Source organism: Pipistrellus kuhlii, unplaced genomic scaffold (assembly GCF_014108245.1).
Source record: "Pipistrellus kuhlii isolate mPipKuh1 unplaced genomic scaffold, mPipKuh1.p scaffold_m20_p_14, whole genome shotgun sequence".
In the NCBI taxonomy this organism is placed as follows: domain Eukaryota; kingdom Metazoa; phylum Chordata; class Mammalia; order Chiroptera; family Vespertilionidae; genus Pipistrellus; species Pipistrellus kuhlii.
In genome coordinates, this window is record NW_023425449.1 from 20,325,365 (window position 1) to 20,349,185 (window position 23,821).

Here is a 23,821-nt window from a genome sequence, read left to right on the forward strand (position 1 = left end):
GGAGATAAATGAATGCCTTGACTGTGGGCTCTGTAGACCAGCCCCCAGATATTGGAAGCATATGTGGGCAAAATTGACTGTTACTTTCTTATCATTCTTCTATTCTTTTTAAATCCCCAAACGGAGCCGTATAATAATAGTTATGAGGAGAAGACAGAAATTAAAGGGGAAGGCTCAGTGACAAAAGCCTGTAGCCTGGTCACCATGAGAATTTCAGAGATTCTGGTAGTATAGGACACCTTCTCTTAGCTCATCTTAGCATGCAAACAATCCTGTCCGCTAAGGAAGGGCAGTTGGCATCCCTACCAGAGAGGCAGAAATCCAAGGCGATGGGCTATTTCTATCAAATTCGTGTATTCCTACCCTTTATCAGAGCAGTGCAGTGTCCACAAAGTCCCAAGAATAATTCAAGTATATAAACCACAACAGATCAATATTTTCTTTTCTCAGCTACTTTTGACGGCAAATATGTAATTTTGTAACGATATTGATCTTTTCTAAAATTTCGTGTATAGCTGTTTCATTTAGTGCCTAAAATATTAAATAGTTAGATTAACTGGAGCTACAGTAGTATGATTCAGTGACGCAAGAGTTTCGGTAGAATTAGTTTCAAAACACTTATCCTGGCTTGGCTTCTGTGCCCACCACGACCGAGACTTACAGGGCCAAGTCACGAACATGGCACTATTCGGCTCTGCAATGTGAGCTCCTTGAACTGGCTCAACTGTGGTCTTTTCAAATATGGCCACATAAGGATAGCATCTTTCTATTGGTGGAGGAAAGGCAGTGGCAGAGATTGTTCAAGTTGCCTACGTGTAAGATTGAATAAGTGGGACCCTAACTACCTCCAGTTGGGGCCAACACTCACTGAAGGGGCTACAGCTTCTCTTTCTGATGATTGGAGGTGGGAGGCGAATTACAATGAAAAAAGACAAAAAGTGCCAGTGTTCAAACATGAATACCCCTCCCCCCACATCTATAAAGAGGGGCCTTTCCCCCCCCCCATCTTTTTATTAAGGTACTATATGTGCACATATCTTACCATTGCCCCACCACCCCATTCCCGTACAAAGAGGGGCCTTTTGATGTGAACCTGGTATTGCACTTCAAAATCTCTGCAGCTGGTGTGAAGGGAAACCTATTCTTGGTCTTCTCTTGAATGCTTTGTGTGGGAACTAGGCATGGGGATTGTCCAAAGCGTCCACAGAGTGAGTATGAGCTCCCAGTGCAAACTACAAATGCAGTTGATTATGGTTAGAAAAAGGTACTGGAAATACATATAAAGAATGAGAATTAATTTAGGAATCATATAATCAAGGACCATGACCATACTCAATCCAAATCATATTTTTGGAATGAAGCTTAGAGAGTTTACTTAGAACTTCGGAAGGTGTCTTCATGGCATTTGTGCTATTATATAGAGAGGTCAGGCTAACCTCTGGGGAGATAGAAGATCACCATCTGTGCGTGGATAGGATAGGAGCAACCAGAAGACGCTCAAGGCATTTAATAACAAACTCCCCCTCCCCCCTTTAAGGTTATATTACAAAATCAGTTCCTCCATCCCAAGAAGTAATGATCCCATAAGAATCTCTCATTTTGCAATTTTTAAATGTTTTTTTTTTAAATTAATTTCTAGACAGAGAGAAAGGTAAAAGGATAGATAGAAACACTGATTGGCTGCCTCCTGCATGCCTCCTACCAGGGATCGAGCCCACAACCCAGGTATGTGCCCTGACTGGGAATCCAGTCAGTGACTTCTTGGTTCATGGGTCAACACTCAACCATTGAGCTACACAGGCTGGGCTCATTTTGCAATTTTTTAAAGGGTAAAGCATTTGAATACATTTTTATAGAATTTGGGTGGTGGTGGTGGTAATTAAATACAGGTCACAAAACAGATCCGTGTGCTCATGAACATCAACCCAGCTTAGAGTTCCACATGTGGTAGCTGTGTGTGTGCTAATGTGGCAAAGCCACAGGAAGGCAGCCCTTTTTATTTCCTTTGATCCAAATAATTTAAATTAGAAGGCTTGAAACAATGCAAGAGGTGACAAGCAGACTCCCCAATGTCTTAAATGTTTAAGGTATAGATCACCAACTTGGGACTGTAATTCAACCATCTCCTCGTCATTCCTGTTTCTCTCACTCTACACTTCAGGCAAAAAGGCCTGCGTTGGAGAGCCTTCCTAAGGCTCTGTAAATGTTTAAAGTTTGGAACACAACAACAAAACAAGCAATTAACCAAATGAAATGCCTGAACCACTGGCTCCAGTAAAAAGAATATTGTGTAATCAGAAATAATGTCTAACTACCCAAAACACTTAATATTATGTCAACCAGTCAACTGCAATTCAATGCAAATCAGATGGTCCCTCTGAAATTTTATTATTAGGTGTATGTTCCTGATCACTTCTGGTGCTTGATGGAACTGGGGGAAGGAAGCTCTGAAGTAAGAATGCTTGGAGAGCGTCAAGATTTTAAAGTTGCCCTACAAGGCGAATGAAACTCCAGATTTACAGAGGTGTCATTCCCCAGTCTTTGTGCTGTTGGGCAGGAGGTCTAAAACTGGCCCAATACTCAATGACACTTCCCCTTTACAATTGTTGCAGGTGAGTTTCACCCTAAAAATTTCAGATGTCAGAAATAGTGCTTGTCCCTAGCCCAGCTCTTCCTCTGAGGAGCTAAGTTGATGGCCTGAAGAAAACCAGCATGGAGACCATCCCTCTAGCCACCTTCCCAAATGAGAATCTGCAAAGAAGTATCTAGTTTGCTCTTTCTGTGGCAGAACCTCCCTGTGTACTTGGTCAGCTTTCTAAAGCATGCTTCCTGTCTCCCCACTAGAGTAATCACCAGAGCAACATAATGGAAACGTGATTCTCTTTGATCTTAAAGTTAAACAGTGGTACCGGAAATCATACACATTGATAAAGCAGAATTCCTAAGATAGTTTTCTGGCTAGAGGGTTAGATGCAGATCTAAGGAGACTAAGGGGTAGTGCTTGTCTTTGAAATAGTCCTATCCCCCCAACATCCCCTCTTCCCTTCTCTTTCCCCCAACACACACAGTTGTCCCCTAAGCCAATGTAGCTTTTGGACTGTCCTCTTTCATGATCTCATGGCCTCTTTTTTTCTTTAGTGATTTATTTATTTATTTATTTATTTATTTATTTATTTATTTATTTCTAGTGAGAGAGGGAGAGGGAGAGAGAGAAACATCAATATGGGAGTGAAACATTGATCATTTGTCTCCTGTACATCCTCTACCAGGGATTAAGCCTAAAATTGGGGCATGTGCCCTGACTGGTAATCCAAGCAGCAATCTCTTGGTGCATGGAATGATGCCCAAACAACTGAGCAACACTGGCCAGGGAGGGCCTCTTTTTAATTAGTAGCAATGACCAGCCATCCCTTGAAGATGAGAAGGTATGTCCCGCTGGTGTTTGGGCAGCAAGATTTCACCAAGATCAAGCTTACGAAGGAATTACTAGTCTGTCCTGGGCCAGGTGGGGGACATGTGGAGGGATGACTATGTTTTTCTGTTTGAGTTCTTTATAGAATACCCACAGAACAATGTCAAAAGTAGAAATTAAAACAGAATCACAAAACAAAGCAAAAAAGTGGGATGGAGGGGGCCGTGGGAAAGGTGGATAAAAACAAAAGAGACTATTGCAGCTTTAAGTCTAGGTGACAAGTAACAAAATTGCCCTAAAGAATGTAGAGAAAAACACCTCAAAGGATGGAGCTGCTAATGTTCTGGGAAAAGGAGGTTTTGGTGAAACTAAAGTGCTGGGGGATGGGGAGGGGGTCTCAAAAATCTTTCTTCCTCGAGACTTCTAGTGTTCCTACCCAAAATCAATTGGGTGATGTTTGCAGACAAATAGAGCATTGGCAAGTAATGAGGGGGTAAACCCATCTGAGTTTATCCTGAGTTTATGTTCTCATCTCATATTCCTTTTCCCCGTGAATGTTAAAAATAGCAGAATTTGCTTAGAACTAAGGTCTCCCCGCCTTTGTGTGAGCAACTTGGAAGTGATTCTGCAGAGACCTGTGTGCTGTTTACCCATATTTTGGAGGTAGCATTAGGTGTGTGGTAACACACCTCACAGAGCCTGAGCAGGATTTGAAGATGAGAAGATGCATCGTTACCCACAAAGAAAGCTCTTGGGGTCTCTACCCTGCTAGGTCTGTCGTAAATTACCAAAGCGATTGCTTTTTAGATGGATGTTCTGCATATTTAAATTCAGTTCTGGAGTTGGAAAAAGTTAATCCCCGTGGCACCCAGGGGAGTCTTGTAATTATTAATTTCTGTTCATTCCTAAGAGTGCTTTTTGTACATACTGAGTGTCAGCCTTTTCATAAAAGGGGTAGCACAGGTTTAAGGAGAAAGTTAGACATCAATAGTTCACAATTCTTGGAGCTTTGGGACAGCAACATATTTTTCCACACCTCCCTGTCTCCTGCTTCCTACTTAACAAAATTCACCCCAGCCATTTCTGACCTTCTGGAGGTCGGATTCCCCATATGCAACTTAGGAAAAAGGTACAGCACAGCAAAAAGGAACCCTGGGAAACTGCCTCAGCACATAACAAAGAATCCCGGGCCCTAGGAATGGCATCATTGCTCCATTTTGCTGGCTCAGCTGGTGACAGCTCAGATTTGATGGTCCCATGTTTTCAAAAGCATCCCCCAAAGTGATTTCAAACAGAGGTGGACAGTTTGGTAAACAGTTATAGTTCATCTGCAAATATGTGGTACTTGCCAGGAATTAAGGCATTTTTAGAGAAGCCATCTTCAATTGGGCTCTTTCATTGTTTTCTTCTTCTTAGTCTTTCCTAGCTCCAACTTCACTCACCACCATTTTTCCAGTACTCTTTTAACTAAAGAAAAGCTAGGAAACTCAACTTATTTAATTGTCCAGAACATATTTAGAAAAGCCAGAGTAAGTAAGGATGAAGATGAACCACCATCTTTATGAACATCTGCACTATCAAGCATGTCCAGCTTTCCTCCTCTGCCCCCTTTTGCAGGCATTTTCCCAGCTTCCTCTGGCAGGGGGTGAATGCTGTCCCAATGCTGTTGTCACTATGAGAAAGATAGGGTGGGGAGAGTGTTTGGGAGAAGGAGTCTTTCTAAAGTTGGAAAGACTCTGCCTTGTACACTGTTGCTGCCCCAGCACAATGTTTGGCACATAGTAGGTGCTTAGCAAATGCTTGCTAAATAAAGGGAAGAATGACAGAAGGAGAAAACCATGCTCTTGGACTTGAAACTGAGGAGATGGGCAGTCGACATTGGCATGCTATGTCCGGACGAGTTGACAGCAGGGTTTGTAAAGAATTGTGGTCTGTGAGGGGCCTGACAGTCATGTTTCTAACATGTTGAAGAGTCAGATCTTGGGGGTATCTGTCCTCTGAGTTCCCTCTTGGAAGTCCTCTTCTTTGGCACCACAACCTGACAGGTGAGTCACCCTATTGGGTGATTCACCCCAATCACCTTTGCAACTCTCTGCCCTTTCCTGTCAGGTTTCCAAATCTCAGGGTAAGCCCTTTTTTCCAGTGGGCTGTGTTTTCCTGAGACCCCCAGGGGAAGCAAAATGTGGGAAAGTGTGTCTGGTGACTCCCTAAAAGGCAAAGCTTGCTTGTGCTGGAAGGGTCCCAGAGTTGTTACATGTATTTTATAGAAAGTTATTCCATGTCTGTCAGTCCCAGGCTGAGGCCATGGGCACACAGAACATGCTTTGCTGAGATTTTTATTCAGCCACATTTATATTTTCAGGGGGGAAAAATGCTAAAGCATTCTGTAGGGTCAATTAATTGGATAATTTTCTAATGCTTAAAGATAAGCAATAACTGGATTGACCTTTTCCCCAGGACTGTGCTTTGTTGTAAGACAGTAAAAACAACAACAACTAGTTGTGGGTTTATACCAGAAAGAATTAACAGGAACTAGCAGGTTCTCTATTGAGGAGGAAACCTCGCATGACATTGGACCTTTTTCCTTCTTTAGGCACTCAGGAGTCCCTTGCTGGTTGTTCTCCCCAGAGAGCTATGATTTGAACTTGACCTAGAAAGTCTTCCATGGTTTTGAAGTCAGACCACTGGCAAACTGCATTCTGCTGCCCTTAACACCAGCCCAGCATGGTCTTCGATTAAAAGAAGGCCCATTTCCCTGCTTTTGGTTTGAAAGAACTCTTCCATAGTCTGAGAGAGCATGCACACTGGCCAAGAAGAAGCCTCCTGTGTTTCAGTGGTTGTATGTGCAAGCGGTTAAGTTGTGCCTCAGTGCAAGGAACCAGGAGCTAAGGTATTACAATCAGCCCACTTTTACCTCTTTGTGGGATCCAGTTGTTCAGGAAAGGGTCAAGAGGTTAAGTCTAACAGTATCATGGCCATATTTACACCGATCTACCATAAACAACTGGGGATATGCTAGGAGTGGACTTTGTCTTAGACAGTCTGCGCCAGAAATAAGATTTATAAAGGAAAAGAAAACACTTGTTTTCCTCACAGGTACTGAACGTGCTGATTCGTATCTCCGATAAAGTGCTTAAGAGTCGAACAGACTACTTCTAGATGTCAAAACTAACAACGATGGAGACATGTGGACATTCCTACCAGGGCATACTATGGTAAACACCTCCACTGAGATTGCAAAACTGCTGTATCTGTTGTCTAACACATCATGCCATCTGTGCACACAGTAAGAGAATCCAGTGGTTGCCATGCGGAAACAGGACTTCCAGGAAGGGGTACAGACAGCTCCCCAAAGGGTGCCGGAGGATGCACAGTGATAAAAAACTGGAAGCGATTTTCCAGTCAGTCTTCTGCCGATGACCGCTTGCAATGAGTCGGCACTGCATATTCTGCACCTCTTTTTCAAATCCACAGCAAGCTAAGATTTCCCAAAGCCCATCCACTTGACTGAGTGGGTGCTTCCCCCTAGTTAATCCAGTTCATCTGTCAATGCTCCAAAGGGATCGTCTGGCAGGGCCATGAGTTAGTCTTTCTGGGAGGAGCAGGTCATGTTCGTATCCACTGGCAGGACAGTAGCTTGGAAGGCTCACCATGTTTATGGAGAACCCTCAAGTGAGGCTGCAGGAAGAAACAGGGGGAGACACAATAATTTATTACTTTATGTTCCCAGGTTCTGGTAGGAAGCAGCAGTCATACTATTGCAACAAGCCCTAACATCCTTAGGTGAAAGAGAAAGTTCTGGCGAAGATACTGGTCACTCAACTCCAGGAGGGCGGCTTGGATTCCTGAAATGTCCTTCTACCATTGGTGGAGCATGGAAGGCATCCATCACAGGAATAGGCCAGGTGGCCTGTGTTCACCTGAAAATAAAAGACCCTCCCACAGGAGATGCAACCAGCATTTATTTGTGATGAAAAGAAAAAGCATAGCCATTTAGGTAAGCACTGATTCAGACAGAAGCCCAAATAGTGTTCCGACTAGTAGACTATGGCAGTAGGTATTTATGAGAAAGGGAAGGGAGAAAATTAAATTAATAGAAGGAAGGCATTTCTATTGATGCCAATAAGCTCATAGGATGATGCTGATTCCAAACAAGGATTTTAATTTTCAGTCCTGTAGCCATCAGGGAGTAGTCATCATCTCTGTTTCTTGTTAATGTTGCAAACAGTTCTTTGGGGCATGATGTTGCATTAGGCCCAGACCAGAGTCTGTTTTGCATTTTAAGATCCCAAGGTTTGAAGCCTAAACTGTGCGAGGTATCTCCTCAGGCACGGCAGCTTAGCTCTATTTTAAAGTGGCTCTGTCCAATCTTATTTTTTAACACCTGGAAGCAAGGGCAAAACCAGACCTCTGGGATTGGCATTCAGCCCTGGTGGATTTGTGGTTTGGTAAATTTTTTCTTACATGATAAGGAACGAGTGTGAAGGCAGGTTTTTTTTTTTTTTTTTTTTTGCGGGGGGGGGGGGGATATTGGGAGGGGGGTGTTGGGAGAAGGGGTTCATCCATCAGGAAGCTTTCCTGGGCTGAAACCTAGAAGGAAATATTGGGGCAGTGTGGCTGGAGCTCCTGAGTTTGCTACCTGAAAAGTCAGGCTGGCTGAGTAGGTTAGAGACCAGAGAGAGAAAGTCATCATCAACATCTGGTCAGAGACTGGGCTGCTTGAATTGCTTTTGGCCTTGGGAATGCTGGTGCAAATCTTGATATTCTAATTTTTTTATTTAAAAATTTTCTATTACTTTTATCTGGGTTCTCCCTACATTTCCTGTACACAGATCCTCGTTTAGTAGTTAATATAGACATGCGATATAATGTTTTTCTCAGAAAACTATCAACGTTAGCTTTGTTTAATACACACAATTATTGTGCAGTGGGAGTGGATGGCGAGGGTTCTTGAGGTTAAAAGCAAATCTACTCTGTTTTCAAACTGGCTTTTCAAACAGGAGAGCATGCACAATGTATAAGCACATGTTTGATTAAAGCTCGCTATTTTTGGAGAAAAAGCAAAAACAAAAGGAAGGTACTATTAAGCATACTAAATATAAAATAATAATACACACTACCGATAAGCCTGTAATGAAAGTGGAATACTAATATACTGCTGGTGGCATTGTAAGCGGAAGAAACAGCACCAATTTATTTAGAAACCATTAAAAATTCACATTCCTTGATGAAGTGATCCCATTCTAGGAGTATATCCTAAGGAAATAATAACAAAAAATGAAAGAAGCTGTATACACAAATATGTAACCTAGAGGTTTTGTATAATAGTGAAAAACTGGAAACAACCAGTCTCCTCAATGATGATGTGTTAACAAGATGGATGATTGCATGGGCACTAAAGTAATAATTATGATGATTATGGAACAACATGGTAAACAGTTATGATATACTACAATATAAAGCTTACACATACGCATAGCAAAGCACTGTAAGTGAAATAATGAAAATACTAGAATTTTTATTATTCTCATCACAATATTTTGCAAATCAACCACAAAAATTAGGCTCCCAAGGGTGCAGATTTGACCGGTGAGGATTGACTGACTATACTATATGATATTTGATCAGTAAGGGGTTGTTTTCATTAATTAGGACGAGAGGAGAAAATCGTGGTGTCCCAAGTAGGGCAAAGAATATAATGCGAGTGCTATATACACTATAGCATCCAAGGTTGTGTTCCCTCACTAATAGTACCTTGAAAATAAATACTTCACAAGTGCATTAGGAGATAATATTCTAATACTACTGAAGGGGGGTTAGAAAACACATGAGTAAAAGTCTTCCATGCAAGGCGAGCTGCAGGGGAGCAGTACATGGAACAGGAAAGATTTCTATTATAGGAACCAGACACAGTCCAGCCTCCGTAAGACCTTTGCTCAAGTCAGCTCTGGAAAATGAGCAACTTTGGAAAAGTAGGGTTAAGAATAAGATGTAAAATAAAACTTAAAAATGAATAATGATGATAGAGAGTGAATGCTACTTAACTACTATGCATCCCAAGTCAGGGTCAGCTAATAGTTATCGCAGTTGCTGCTTCTCCAAATAACCCCGTTTTCCACGTGAGCCTCTGATAGCTGATGACAAGCGAATGTATCTCACGTTAGCAATCACACTGATAGCCATGAATACGGGCTGAGCCCATTGCACTTTAAGGCTCTTCTACCTGTGGTTCCTCAATATGCTCCCTTTACATATCTGTGTGATGGGCCAACATTAGTCACTTAGGCTTCTGGGAACCCAACTCCTCTGCAGTCTCATGGCCTGGACGTCTGGATGGGTAGGGAAATGTTAGAGTCCAGTGACTAAGAGCTTTGGAATCAGGAGGATCTGGGTTGACATCCTAAGCTCATCACTCCCTAGTTATATAATGTTGAAACATGAATTTCTCAGTGTCTTCACTTTAAAATGGTGATCATAATCACCACTTCACTGGGCTGCTGTGGTGGTAGAAAAAGCACTTTGCGTGGTTTTTGGTGAATACTAACTATAAGCTAAGTGATGGCTACTATTTATTATCATCATCATTATTATTATTACAAATTCCCAAGGTTTCCTAGAGAAACCAGAGACACAAATGGGGCAGTGTTCTAATGCCAAAGCTGGGAGCCAGGACAAAGACACGATGTCAAGCCTTTGCGGCCTCCAAGAGATAACTCCCTGCCTGCCAAGGGCACAGTCAACACTCTGGCTTCCACTCTCCCCCAGAGGAGCACAGACTTTAACAGACAGTTCCTTGATACGGAGGGTTCACATCAAAGGCAGGAAGGGGCTGGCCTGGGAGGCAATGCTGGCCTTGCAGGGCGGTCAAGAAAAGCTCTGGGACCGAATGTGTCCACTCTACTTTCCCCCCACTCCAGCTGCAGGGGCTGAAGGGATCAGCGTGTCTGCGGAAGAAGCACAGCTACTGTGTGCAGGAGGCCCCGCCTCTCATGGGCTGAAGGGAAGAAATAAGACTTCACATCTAGAAAAGGCAGTGTGGTATCTCCCATTCAAAAAGAAGAGCCATATCTTCTATCTGTGTATTTTATGTGACTCAGGCTTGAGGAATTTGGGGTGGGCCTGAATTGCACTTAGATGTGGGACTATTTATATAAGGTGTGAGGTGCACATTCCAAAGGAGTGACACCCACAGTGGCCCCCATATAAGAGTCAGTAATGAGCAGAACTAACATTTATTGAGCAGCTACAATGGGCCAACTACAGTTTTACAAGTTGCCACTCATTGACTCCTCACTGCCATCTTTGAGCTCTAAATTGCATTATCCACATAACACACCTAGAAAAAAACTGAGACCAAGTTCATTAACTTCTCACAGCCATACTGCCAGAATGCATAGAGTGGAGACTAGTAACCAGATCCGTTCTGGTTACTAAGATTTCGTGGCTCGATAAGAAATGTGTTGGGAAAGCAAATTCCTTTGTTCCAAAGAGAACATAGGAGAGAAAGCAAGTAGTTGTGTTTGTATAGCTAGAAGAATGCTCATCAAATGTGAATCCTATACGTAAAGTACCATACATAAGATGTGTGACCTAGAGAAAGTAGGTCTTACTTAACAGTCTAAAATATTTCCTGTGTTTAGAGCAATGGTTCTCAACTGAGTGCAGTTTTGCCCACTGGGGACATCTGGCAATGCCCAAGACATTTTTGGTTGTCACAGCTTGGGCGGGTACTACTGGCATCTAATGGGGTATAAGCCAGGGACCCTGATAAAATATCCTAGAATGCATAGGACAGCTCCCTACTTAGAAAAATTATCAGGCTCAAAATGGCAATAGTGTGAGGTTGGTTTAGAGGATTCAGGCCCTTGTTTATCTTTTGTCCCTGGTTGTGAGCCAAATATATCACTCCTAAAATAGGCCAAGATAAAAACCAACATAAGTGTGCCTCTTGTGCGTACAGCAAATATGGCTAATTTCAAACCTTACTCCCCTCTTCTATTCATCATTTGCTCATTTTATTTGATTTTATATTCAATGTAATCAAAACCTCTAATATTAAATCATTTTCTAACTCTTAGAATCCTCACAGGCAAGCTATTATAAGAATCAAGATTGGGTGATTTAAACAGGTATGCTCAATTAATTAATTAGTATGTATGGGAGAAGTTAGGAGATAAAAGAAGGACAAAGGAAGATTGATGTGGCAATAAAACTAAACTCTGCTATACCAGCCCTTTGGTGGGAGGAGTGGCACACATTCTCAGTTGTACTGGTTTAATTTCTGCCACTGCCTGCCCCCCAACAAGTGGAGGGATGTTTGTCTCTAAGAGTATGATTAAGAAGTCAACCCTAACCCTGATTGCATGAAGACTGAGGTCAGAATCTCAGACACTATGGGTATCAGGATGTCAGTGGGCTTAGGGGAATATAAAAGGTGATACATACAAACTGTTACCTTTCCTAACACTGTGAGCCTGCAACCTGGTCATGTGTCCTGACTAGGAATCGAACCATGACCTCCTGGTTCATAAGTTGCTACTCAACCACTGAGCCATGCCAGCTGGGGTGTGAAACAGTATTCTGAGTGTGTCTGTAAGGGTGTTTCTGAGTGAGATTGGCATTTGAATCAGTAGACTGAGTAGAGCAGATTGTCTTTGCTAATGTGGGTGGGCCTCACTCAATCAATCCACAGAAGGCCTGGGTAGAACAAAAGACAGAGTGAGGGAGAATTGACTCTCTCTGCCTGTATTTCAGTTGGGACATCAGTATTCTTCTGCTTTTGGACTGGAAGTTACACTATCAGCTATCCTGGGTCTCCATTTTACTGGCCACAGATCTTGGAGTGCAGATCTTAAGCCTCCATAACTGTGTAAGCCAATTCCTCTCTTTCTTGCTCTCTAGATCCCTATCTATAGATATATATAATACATATTTCTTCTATTGGAGAACCAATATATCCTATTGGTTATGTTTCTCTGGAGAACACCAACTCACACAGCATCTGTAGCCAACAATGACTACAATAGTAAGCACTATCATCAACCAAGTACTTACCACATGCCTAGCCTCATGCTAAGAACCCCTGTCCATTTTGCAGCAATCTGAGGAGTTAAATACCATGACCTCAGTATGACATGCTTCAGGTGGGTTTCTGTAGGTTTCATTCCAGGCCACTGCAATAATGTGAGTATTGCAATAAACAGAGGGTCTCATCTCTGATTTATAAAATATGCAACACTGGTGAAGCATAATAAAGTGAAGTGCAATAAAACGATGAAGAAAGTCAGGCTTGGAGAGATAAACGACCTAACACAGGTTGCAGCCTGTAGGCCAGTCTGTGACCCTTGATCTGGTTATGACATGTCAGGAGCCCGCTGATCCAGAAGTGCTAAGCAGGAAATATGAGATCCAAGGGCCCATGGGAACATTTCGAGGCAATCATTTATAGGAAGGCCTTGACCTCTGTCTCCTACTCTCTCAGTCCTAAGAGAGTTAATGTTTCAATTAGAATGTGATTGGCTCCTGATTATAATAGGAGCCTTTCTATACGTGGCTCTGTAGTCCTCATTGGCTTGGGCTGACACTTCTCTCTAGGGAGTGTTAGATGAGTGAACCTTGACCATCACCACCACAGCCACCATCACACACACACACACACACCCTCCTCTGAGTGAGAGACAAAAGAATGGACTTCTATGCACATTGTCCCTCTCTTTTTTTTCAGCTCTAGGGAACAAACACACAAACCAATAACAATCAGGAGCAGTGGGGCTTAAAGAGTGATCCTCAGACTAGCAACATCACTGTGCCTTGTAAGCATGTTAGAAATGCAAATTCACAGAACCTCTTACTGTTCAACTACAAGTAGAGCTGCTAGACTATACTATGCGCCTCAAAATATTCTTGGAAATGGACTCTGGTTCCTCTAGCTTAAATTGAGTCTCTGGATTCCAAGATTTTAAAAACTCTGAGATTCTTAAACGTAAGCCCATCAGACTCATCTCAAAAAGGTTCTTACAATTTTTATTTTGTCCAGCCCCTCTCCATTTCCATTGATTAACAGCACCCAGAGGGAAGTCTGGAACTCTCTATGTCTAACAAGCAGCTCCGTGATTTTTATAAAGCCAGTTTGGCACAAATCCATGGGAAAAACATCTACATGTTTTCCCCAGTGCTTAGATACTAGTTAGTTGTCCTTTAGGCAAAGAAAAGTGTGGACAGTGGGGAAACTGGCTTATAGTCTTGTTCATGTCATACAATAAAATACCAAGAAACCTGGCTATAATGCATTGCTCCAAACATTGGGTTTTAGAGTGGTACCAGCAGGAGTGGCGAGACCCAAGCAAACTATCCAAACCATCCCAAATCCTGAGGATCAGGTATGTTCCATCATCCCAGTACTGTTTAGTTTCTACAGGTTGATTCATGCATCAATCAACCTTGGGGCCTGTAGGGCTGGGGGAAGTTTCGAACTGATAATTGCATTTATCATACTATATCAAAATTCCTTGTTGACATGTGTCTTTCGATTAATGCTTCTTGACTTTTATTGCATGTAGAAATCCCCAGGAGAGCTTAATAAATCACATATTTTGGGCCCCAAATGGAAAGAATTGAATTCAGTAGGTCTTGAGTGGTTCTGGAATTTGCATTTCTAACACGCTTACAGGGCACACCGATATTCCTAGTCTGGGGACACTCTTTAAGCACCACTGCTCCTTATCCCATGCTTCTTCAGGTAGCAAGTATGCCGCTTTCTTCTTTCTGAAGGGTGTGGCAATTATGCCCAGAATATAAAAGGTGCTCTGAAATGTTTGCTGAATGAATGAATGAATGTCTGATGAAAGCTACATGAGTGAGGTTAGCAGTTTCCTCAAGCAAGGGCAGAATTTATTTGGGGGCCATAGCATTGTTCTCTAATGAGAACTGGCTTAGGAATTTGAACTCTATAAATTCTTGGTGATAATATAGGACATCTGTCACATTCAGTCTCAAGTCATGATTTCCCCAGGGAAATGGCAAAACCTCACCCAACTGTATGGACATCTTGAATCAAAAGCCTGCTGACAACAGTAGCTACCACCTTGCACCACGTGAATATGGGATGATACGTTTCTGGAAGAAAGTATCCAGACCATATGCTCTCATCAGGGAGGCATTTGTATAGCCAATTAGAGGCAACTTTAGTGATACACTTCTCTGCACTGAACAGAGAGGCAAGCATCTCAAGTCATTAAATTCCTATAGCCACTCTAAAAGACTACAGGACTTTCTAGAAGAAAACCCTGTCCACTGGCTCAAACAACAATGAATCTCATGAGAGAGCATAAAAATACAATTGGACATTTAATCCAAGTTGCCACAGAAATTCCTCCCCATCTCCACAATATCAGACCAGCTGGAAGATGATCTTCTGAGTGATTGTGTCCTAATTTCTCGCCATCTGTACTCCCCCTCACTTAGTCACAGGGCATGGCACCCTGTGTGTTCGTCAACATCATGAATAATTCAAGTTCCTTTTATTTTTTAAAGTCCATCTATCCCCCTCTTAGTGTTTCTATTTACTCTTATTTTGATTTCAAAGGCCTCTCTGTTGACCAAGGCAATGGCATTATTGGAAAAATATTCCCTAAGAGTCACTTCTTTAGAAAAAAATATATCCACAAAATTCTGCACATCCTGCAGCTTTTCAAAGAGAAGGAGAAGAGCACACTTTTTAATGATTATACAAGGTACACTTAGTGTTTCTCCTTTTGCATGCCAAGTCTCAGGGGGCTAGAAGTATCTCTTTGAAACAATGCCATACAAGTTAAATAAATAGGAACAAATAATGCTGCTAACAATAACGGATGTCACCATACAGAATCTTAGTGGGAGGATATTTTAGAACAGTGCTTCTCACATTTTATAGTGACTCTGAGTCACCTAGGTATTTTGTTAAAATGCAGATCACACAGGTCTAAGGCGCTCTCAGGTGACACAATGCTTGTCTACAAGTGGCAAGGCCATAGCATTCCTTAATCTACAGCAGCCCTGTCCCATGGAGCCTTCCCAGGATGGCAGCCATTAGCCACATGTAGCTACTGAACACTTGATATGTGGCTAGTGCCTGGTAGAAATGAATTTTATTTAGTTTAAATTGGTTTAAGTTTAAATGAATTACAGGTTACATGTGCCTAATGACTAGCATATTGAACAGTGTATCTTTGTAGCATTAAAAACTAAGACTCAAAGATTTGGTAAAAAGGTTTTAGAAAGAAGAAACCTTAAAAGCCAAGTGAAGCCCCGAAACTTTGCACCCATGTAGTAAATTTAATTCTGATCCCCTCTCTCCTCCTCCCTGCTTTCCATAGGGAGGGCTCCAGGCTGCCCCTCTTTCTCCAGTGTGTTCCCAGAATCACTCTATAAATAAATAGTAATTAGGAAAGACTTTGTAAACATTCTGAATTGCAGAACATTATCTCATTTACATGAACCCTCTGACTTGGCAAAACAAAGCAAAAACTCTCATGAGAAACAGTTCTTTTGTTATGGTCCTTTCACCTTGAGGTATGTCCCCCAGGATTCTGAAGACAGGATATTTGTTTGCTCTGGGTTTTGGCCCTTTGGCCTGGAACAAGGGGGGGGGGGGGGGGGGGACAACGACGACGCGGAATGCAAATAGTCCAGACATTCTAGAAAAGTTTAAAAGCAAAGAGAATTCAGTTCAAGTTGAGTTCCCCCAAGTGAGAAAATGCTAAGAGTGGGGAAAGGGTAGGGCTTAGTTTTGTCTGAACTGGATTTGTCAGCTCTCAGCAGTCTGTAATCTATATTACAGCTAACAAGGTTTGGGGATCTTCCCTGGGCTGGTGAGTACTAATTTCCATGGAGGAAAAAGTTATGAGGCTTGGATGTCTTAATGATAACAGATAATTTCTCTATGTTGGCAGAGCTACAAAGCACGTTGCTATGAAAACTGCATGAATTGGGCTATTTCTTTTGTGTACACAGTTTTCCCTTCAAGAACCCACGTGGGAGGAGTTGCTAACCTGCTTGGGGACCATAGTGATTAATTGCTTGAACTGGCTTGTGGCCATCAGCATGATCTTGCAATTTACCAGGTTCTCTGCAGAATTATGAGACTGAAGGTTTAATGGGATTTCAGGTAATACAGCTCAGATGTCCAAGACTATGATGTTTGAAATAGCACTGCTTACAAGGCTGCAGGGCTTAAACTTTATTTCTTCCTTGCTTCCTAGATGTCCCTGTTCCCTTGTTTATGTCATTTTGGACCAGTCAAATGCTAAGGCCCTCAAGTTGACCTATGAGAGGATATTCAGGGACCACACCTGTGGCCAATAGCCTGGAGACACACAAGCTCCCTACCTTCCTGCCCAGGCTCTTAGGATTACTTTCAGTGAAGGACACGGTAATTAACTGCCCCATCGACACATAGCACTATGCAGCACTTACCTTCCAAATTGCTTTCACACATTTAATTGCATTTGCTCCTGTCAGGGTTCAGGAGGAATGGGCTGGGACAGGTACTATTATCTCCATTTGGATGAGGAAACCATAGTACACAGATGAGAAGGGATGATGATAGTCAACATTTGTGGACCCCTTATGTGCCAAGAGTACTATTCCCCTGGGGTTTCTGTGCATCATTGCCTTTAAGCCTCATAACAGCTTTGAGGTCGATAGGATTATCAGCTCCATTTAGAAGCTGAGAAAACTTTGGCATCCCGAGGCAGATCACCTAGAGAATACCTGAAGAAGCCAGGATGGAAGTTGGCCTTCTGGCCCTTTCTTACCATGCACTGCCACCTCCCTATGGAAGTACCATCAGCAGCACAGACAAGACCTGGAGGCTGTTCTTGCTAATGCAACATTTATTTCCCATCATTTGTGAGATGGAAGAAAAATCCCAACCACGTTTTTCTAATGAGATGACCTTGTATCCCTATTCTCTGTCCTCTTCCAGACAACACCATCTCCTGTTGTCCGAGAAGAGGGGCATTCTGCTTAATACATCCCATTTGGTAAGAACATTCCAGGGCCTTTATGATCATGCTTCGGCCTCTCCTTCCAGCCTTATGCACTCAGGCGCAGTAATTGATGAAATTCTTCCCATACTGCTGGTCCTTTGTTTACATGGTCCCACCTTTTCTCAGTCTCCTGCCCAAGTTCTCCCTTTCCTACAGGGCCAGCTCACAGGCCACTTCAAGAAGGCTCTCCATAGTCACATAACCTCCCTCCCTGTTCTGGAACTGTGTGAATGCATTTGTGGAGTGAATGGGTGAACAATGGAATAAATAAATATTTCTCCATCGAGGTATCAGGGACTATGCAAAACACTGGGGATATAAAAGTGAGTATTAAGTAGCCCTGCTCTAGCTGGTTTGGATCAATGAGTGGTTAGAGTGTAAGATCTGAAGACTGATGGGTTCGATTCTGGACAAGAGCACATACTTCATTGTAGGCTCGATCCCAGGTGGCAGTCAGAGCTCATGTGTAAGGCAACTAATCAATGTGTCTCTCTCACATGGATGTTTCTCTCTTTCTCTCCTCATCCCTTCCACTCTCTAAAAAATATCCTTGGGTGAGGATTAACAAACAACAAACAAAGCTTCATTGTCCTCAGGAAGCTCTCAGTCTAATGGAGATATGGACACGGGCAACCACTACTACATAAAGCCCTGCATGCTATCATAGAGGGGCAGGGTTCCAAGAAAGCAGCGAAAAGAGGTGGGGGTTATTCATTGGTGTTTACAGATATGTCTGGAATCTTCTCCATGCCTTATATACCCTCCAAGTTTGGGAAACTTCATGTTTGTGTTTTATGCATCTTTGTACAGCCTCTGAGCAATCACCATCTTCTCTAAACAGAGCAACTCTATAGTAAACATTGACCCTTGCTGCTGCCCATGGTGGTGACCTGGACAGAGAGGGGGAAGCTCCCACTGTTTCCTTAGGGTCAGTGCGCAGCAGTGGCCCAAACCACTGTTTTCTTCTGTAAGCGGCCGAGGGAAGTTCAATGGACTGCCTTAGAATTACAGTTTCGGAAAGTCTTCCTCAAACATACTCCTGATCTCCAGGCTTGGGAAGCAGTTCTTACTTAAAATGATCCCTACTTCAGAGTAGCTATTCTATATAACTATTTAGGATTACGTGACCTCTCAAAAAACTCTGCACAAACAGGCCTTTTTATTGGTTATTCTTCTCAACAGGATTGTGAGCGAATCTTGGGCAATGGCCCAGCCCCATGGAATGCTCAGAGAGTTCAAGTTTGGTTTCAGGAGACTGCAACAGCGTTGCATTCATATTTGTGAGGTTTGTTAGGGACAGCAGGCACAATAGTTGTCACCACACAACATTCATATCTTCCAAAAAACACCAGCCTGTGTGGTCCTATCATTTGAAGAAATCAATGTGGGAATAATGAAAATAACAGGTTCCCCCACTTGTAAGTTTTGAGACCAGCTAAGTGATTGAACCTCTCTGAGCCACTGCTTCCTCCTCTGTAAAAGGAGGGAATTCAGGTGTGTTTTGCAGATGATTTTGTGAGAACCACTATTTTTCATTGTATCCAAGATGCATTTTGTGTTTGTTTAATAGTTTTTTTTGTTGCTTTACTCCTTTCATCTAGTCAGAAGGGCCTGGCAATTCCTCTGTCTTCAGGAATGAGCTTGTGTACAATAGGCAATACTTTCTCATGCAGGCCTGTAATAACACTCAACACACCTTCATCTACTTGTGAGAGCATAAGGAGTGCGAAACTCACTATTGCTGGTTTGCAAAAATGTATGAAATTGAGGTCATGCTTCCAATTTCACTCACGGGCCTCACTAATGGCTCTCTAGTTCTATAACTTTCTACATACAAGATAAATTTTTGTTTCAATGTCAAATTATAGTGTTATACTTCTCAAGTACTTTTAAATAGCAATTAAACTCAACAGGGGAAATTTTAATAGCACACATAACATGAGTGAAGTGATGAAAATATAAATAATCATAGCCAAATTCATGCATGCATGACTGCCATATGACCTAAAGTGATTATAAGGCTGCCTACATTGTCAAATGTACAATTCAAAACTGTTGAAATATGGAAAAAAGTGCATTTTGGATGCAGTGAAATACAGTAAATGAAGGAGCATATACTATGGGTCTTGCACCCAACAGATGCCCAACAAATTTCAAATCCCTCCCCATTAAGTAACGGAGAATGGTAACCCTTGAGAGAGTGCAGGGAGGCTGGGCTCATATTTTTGCAAATATCAATAGATAAAATGCTGGATTTAAATCTGATTCTTTCTGGATAAAATGTATATTTCAGAAACTAGAAAACCATGAATGATCTCCAGAGAAATCAATGTATCTTTCCAAACACTATGTGAGAGATGACTGCAAATTCTTTTTTGCAGCCTCTCTGCCTACATCTCATTGAGAAGTGGGGTCTTTTTTTCTACCCCCTTGGACCTCAGCCAAACCTGAGACTGCTTTGTCCAACAAAATATGGCAGATGGCATTGGGCTAATATGGGGTCTTATCTTTAGGAGGACTGGACATGTCAGCTTCATCTTCCTTGGAATTCAGTGGCTATGCTATGGATAAGCCAAGGAGAGGCACAGAGAGGCTCCCATGGAGGAGAATTGAGGCTCCCAGCTAACATTCCAGCTGAGCAACCAGCCATGTGTCCAGACTAACTTGTTAGCCATTTGAGTGTCCCATCTTGGATGTGGCTCTCCAAGCTCCAGCTGACAGTATGTGGGGAAAACAGAAGAGGACCTTACTGAACCTTACTCAAATTATAAGATCAAAACCAAATAACGGCTGTTGGGGTAGTTGGTTATTCATTAATAAATAATCAAAATTCAGTGCCTTGTTAATTTTCACAGATGTCCTAAGCTAGACCTAGTCTAGACACTTGAACAGCAAAACCTGGAAGTGAATCTAAATCTTCTGACTTTTGGACAGACACCCTTGCATAATTTTTCTACACACTTAAGTTTTTAAGGCATAAGCATGTCTTGTAGGGCTCCTTCTATCTTACTCCTTAGCTGACATCTGACCATATTATGAGATGACTCTAGGCGAATTCTAGGAAAGAAAAAGGGATTAAAAAAATATTCAAGAGGGGAAAAGTTTTGGTAAAGCGCGCACACACACACACACACATACACACACACACACATACACATACACACACATTCTTAAACCTAGTTTGGAATTTGGGAGCCAAGTTCATGATTAGGTACAAATGTGCCTGTGATATGTCCCAGCTTTTTAAGATACCCTGTGGTGGCCTCAAAGAATAACATTCTTGTGGAAACAAGCAAGAATCACTGGGGATTCGGTCATCTCAGTCACTGATTATTCAGGATGGAATCCTAAGGAGACATAGATTACTTGTTGACAGAGTAGAGACACATGGAGTCATTTGTCTTATGACAGTAAGGCTTCACTTAGGGACAAAAGTCTGGCTGACCACAATCTCGCTTTCAACAACATTTCACGTTCTGCTCACTTTTCTGTGCCAGGATGTCATGTAGCTAGCCGCCAGTGTGCTGGGACTGTGGTTTCTGCAGCGTGTAGGAGCTGGTGGTGAGTGGCTGCCCTTGTTAGAGACATCAAGGTGTAAAGAGGCAAGACTGTCAGGCATTTCTACTTGCAAGGTAATGTTCATCTAAAGAGGCTTCAGGAGAGAGATTTTTTTTTTTTTTTGTCTCGGAGAAACTCCATATATCACTGAAGCAGAAAGCATTTTAGCATGATGCCATCTACCATGGGTATAGATGTTCATTAGAAACATGGTGTTAAATTTATTTTGGAAATCAAAAGGGGGAGGAAAAGTACTCAGTTGCAGAAGTCTGGGGCTACTTAGTGTAGAGGCATATTACTGTAGTGTAGTAAGTAAATGTGGTGTTGAATTCAATACCCAGGTTTATCTTTGCATTAAAGCTATAGTACCTCATGAAATTGTAATTCTTTGCCACGACTTGCTGGTTGACGACGAAGCACCTATTTCTTTCTTGCTAGTGATTGCATGTCCCACAAAGCCTAAAATATTTACTATGTGGTTCCTTCCCCCCAAAAGTTTGCTAACTACTAATACAGAGTATGGAAATAAATCTAAATATCAAAGACAGCCTTTAAGAAGCTTATATATTGCGAGAAAAATGGCTGTTACCAAGTGCTCTCTATTCCATGGAGATGCATGCAGTGTCCTTGCATCTTCGCTCAGCATAAGTTCTGAGAGTAAGCTAGCAGTATAGAAGTCCAAGGTCCTATAGACAGGACCAATTAGTAGTAGTTGGTAGAAGACTGAAGAAATAGAAAAAGGACTGAATTGCATCAGTGTGGGGCCATTTAGTATAGCAGCATATGTACTATAGCATAACCAATAAACTGTTGTGCACAGGGAGAGATTAAAAAAACTTTTTTAGGTGCTTAAAAGAGAAACTCTCAGTAACCTGGAAAACACTTAAGTATTGGAGCTTATTCTGAATATTTCTTGATAAATATCAACCACCCATAAATATGGTGTGAGACTTCAGGGAAACACTGATATGACTTTGTGTGAATAATACACACACACACACACACACACACACACATACACATGCCACACTGTTCTTAACTATTACATTCCCCTACATTTCCTTTTCCTTTTCAGTCCCCGGTCCCAGCTTTCATCTCTTAGGTCCTTGCAATAGTCTCTTATCTAATCTCTTCCTCTCTATTCTTCTGCTCTAATCTATTCAAAACACTCTTACCAGATTATTCTCCCTAAAAAACTACCTGCCTTGCTAATCAGCACATACCAAGTGTATATCCACTATGGGCAAGAGATTGTGCTAAGTTCTGAGGAAGACTCAGAGCTGGATAAGGGAGTTTTTGCACACAAAGTGCTTAAAATACTAGGGAGGAATGACAATATCTCTATAGTGCACATGTGTCAAACACAAGGCCCGTGGGCCAAATCCGTCCCGCCAGGCCTTGCAATGTGGCCCGCACCGCACTGTCATCACTGCACTCCACTGCGTTTCCATCACAATGACAGTTTATGACTGTTCAGTAAACCATTCGGCCCGCGATTTAGGCTGGATTTTAGATTTTGGCCCCTTCTCTGATTGAGTTCGACACCCCGGGTTTATTGGGCTTTACAGAAGAAAGTGAGTGCTGTTGCTTACATAGGTCCTAGAAAGGGTGAGGTTTGAATTGGGAAAAAAAAAAGAGGGAAAGGGCATTTTGGGAAGTTAGTGATGTCATTCTCCATGGGAAGACCTCCTACGGCTCCTCATTCCTCACAAGATAAATTCCATTGTACAGGGCTGTATCTCAGGCTTTCTATAATCATCACCCACCCACTCACCAGCACCACCACCACTCATTAAATAAATTCTCTCCTGATGACTCTTGCTGCTTTTCTGACTCTGAGTTTTGGGCATGCACTTTCTAACATTTAGAAAATCTTTCTGTTCCCTATGTTTACCTCAACTCCATCTGTTAATTGAGATCCAACTTCTCCATGGGGCCTCACCAGGAGGCCCTATTCCACTGCTTGGTCACGTATGGTCCTACTTATACACTCACACCAAAAACAGCTTGTAGCCCGAGTTCTACAACACCAAAGCTCACCTGTATCCCAAAGACAAGCACACCAATTACATGCTTGGATATTAAATTGCTATCAGAGCCTAACTCAATCCCAATGCATTTACGTTTTCCGCTGTGGATCAGTGATAAATAGTTCACAGCCTGGCACTGGTGTGCAGCCCACACTTTAAACAGCACTGCTCTAGTCAACTACTTCTGTTCTTCCCCTATAAATCTTTAAAGAACTTATTGTCCATTTTAGGGGCTAAAAATGGTGGCTTGCCTGGCTGGAATGGCTGAGTGGTATCAACCTATTAAAAACACTTTAAAAACCTATTAAAAACTCCTATGAACCAGGAGGTCTTGGTTCGATTCAGGGTCAGGGCACATGCCCATATGAAGGCTTCATTCCCAGTGTGGAGCATGCAGGAGGCAGCCAATCAATGATTCTCTTCATCATTGATGTTTCTCTCTCTCTCCCTCTCTGAACTCAATTAAAATCTATTTAAAAAACAAACAAAAAAACAACAACATGTGGTAATCTGTTTGAGTTAATTAATTTGCATTCATTGGCAACATTTGAAATTGGGAGACTTATACTTCTTTGGAAAAGTTGGCAGTTGTAGCGTCATCGTCCCACATCTACAAGTGGCAATAATTGGCTGAAGCTCAAGAGATCTACCTCTTTAGATACAAGATGAACTTTCCAGTTCTCTGCAGTCCCCATTGCACTTCCTGCTGCTCTCAGGACAGCTCACCTCATTCCTTTTGTGCTTGCCTGAACCCTGGTCTATGATGTGCATCTTGCTGCTTCAATTATATTATT

The 23,821-nt window shown here is 42.2% G+C and overlaps 1 protein-coding gene across 2 annotated transcripts in view; it reads right to left on the minus strand.

Moving 5' to 3' along the window:
- Positions 1-3,185: 3,185 nt before the first annotated feature.
- The window catches only part of SAMD12 (sterile alpha motif domain containing 12), a 319,976-nt gene continuing 299,340 nt past the window's right edge, over positions 3,186-23,821 (minus strand). For both annotated transcript variants that reach the window (XM_036436837.2, XM_036436840.2), the window contains one exon: positions 3,186-7,090. In XM_036436837.2, coding sequence (XP_036292730.1) covers positions 7,068-7,090 — 23 coding nt within the window. In that variant the 3' untranslated portion in view covers positions 3,186-7,067. The remainder of the gene's footprint in view (positions 7,091-23,821) is intronic.